General features: G+C 32.5%; 1 protein-coding gene across 1 annotated transcript; it reads right to left on the bottom strand.

Annotated features, from left to right (window-relative positions):
- Positions 1-210: 210 nt before the first annotated feature.
- ANAPC13 (anaphase promoting complex subunit 13) lies at positions 211-1562 on the bottom strand. Its single transcript, XM_042456151.1, has 2 exons — positions 1427-1562; positions 211-539 (listed from the first exon to the last, which is right to left on the bottom strand). The coding sequence occupies exons 1-2, from the start codon at positions 1523-1525 to the stop codon at positions 414-416; spliced, it is 225 nt and encodes a 74-aa protein (XP_042312085.1). The 5' UTR covers positions 1526-1562; the 3' UTR covers positions 211-413.

Raw genomic sequence — 1562 nt, 5'->3', positions numbered from 1 at the left:
ATTACTGTTTGAACTGTTTTATCTGCTTTCTATTAGACTTAGCATTCCTACCTTGGAGAGGCCATACGCTTCTGGAACCACACAAAACATACAAAAAATTAACAATCAGGTGCCAAATTGAGCTGACAATAACCACTCACAATTTGGCTGAAGTTTAATATTCCAATGATCAGAGTTCATATTTTTGATTCACATCAAAGAACCTAATACTGAGAGCTTTAAAAGAATTTTTATTGTAATCAGTTGTCACTTAGCGCATGCTGATTATGGGTAGCTGTTATGCTCTGGCATGTCTCCAGGAATGGAATCAGTGACAACTTTCTTTCCATCACAACAAAGATTGAAAGAACTCCATAAAGGACTGTGAGAAGTATATTTGAAGAGAAATCACTGCGTGAGATATCAACAATGGACTAGCTTCCTGATGGAGGAATATTCTCATGAAGATACTGCAAAGCTAAGTCAGTCCATTTCATTTCTTGTTCTTTTACTGATTCTGTTGTTCCACCATTGTCTTGCTCTGGTTCAGGAAGCTCATTCTGAGTACAGAAAATACATAAAATTGTTTTAAAATGCAAAAACAAAAAAAAGACCCTTAGCACTTGGGAACATAAGGAGAAAGAAATGCGACAGGGAAAGTTGCCAGACACTGAATTCATGCATATGACATAATAATAATAATAATAATAATAATAATAATAATAATTTTTATTTATATGTCCTGCCTCTCCCAAGGATTGAAGCGGGATTACACCATTAAAATAATACAGTACAATCTAGAAAAACAATCTATAAAATACTAATAAATACACATTCCTGTTAGTTCCTTAAAATCCAATCATCAAATGGTTATACAATCATAATCAGGGGTGGAGCATTAACCAATCTCTTATACAGAATCCGGTGGATAAGATAAATAAAATAGAACAAAATACAGTAATCACATAAAATAAAAATACTTATGAGTATACAAGCTTAGAATCCAGAAGTCTGCAAATGTACTCTGCATTATTTAGCAGATATAATGAAAAGTAGAATGCTCTGCTTTGAGTGAGATTATCTCTGAGTAACATATAAAAATAATAAAAGAAATGAGACTAATAAACAAATCTATGCTCTACCCATGAATTATCTATATGATTATCTATCTTTTCTGCCACTACTGTTTTGTTTTTGTTAATTTATTAAGTGTTCTTAGATTTTTAAATTTATCCATTAAATTTATATCCCACATTTCTCAGAGCAAGGGATCTAAGGTGGTTTACAATATTAGGTTCTTAGCTGATTTTACATGCAGTTATTATTGCGGTAAGTAAGAGTTGTTTTTTTTAAATGAATGATGAAATATATAGCTGTAAATAAAAAGGACTGGGAATGCTGATACAGGAAAATCAATGCAGAAACAAACTTAGAACATTTAACTTACCAATGGGATTGCCACATCTTCATATGGCAATTTATCTTCCCTCCATGCATCATCAATCAGATCTAGGATCCTCCCATCCCTCTGTACCTCGCTATCCATCTTTGCTTTAAAGAGAATAAGATTTGTGATGCAAAAT

This window comes from Sceloporus undulatus, chromosome 3, assembly GCF_019175285.1.
Source record: "Sceloporus undulatus isolate JIND9_A2432 ecotype Alabama chromosome 3, SceUnd_v1.1, whole genome shotgun sequence".
NCBI lineage: Eukaryota > Metazoa > Chordata > Lepidosauria > Squamata > Phrynosomatidae > Sceloporus > Sceloporus undulatus.
This window is presented reverse-complemented; position numbering and strand designations above follow the sequence as displayed.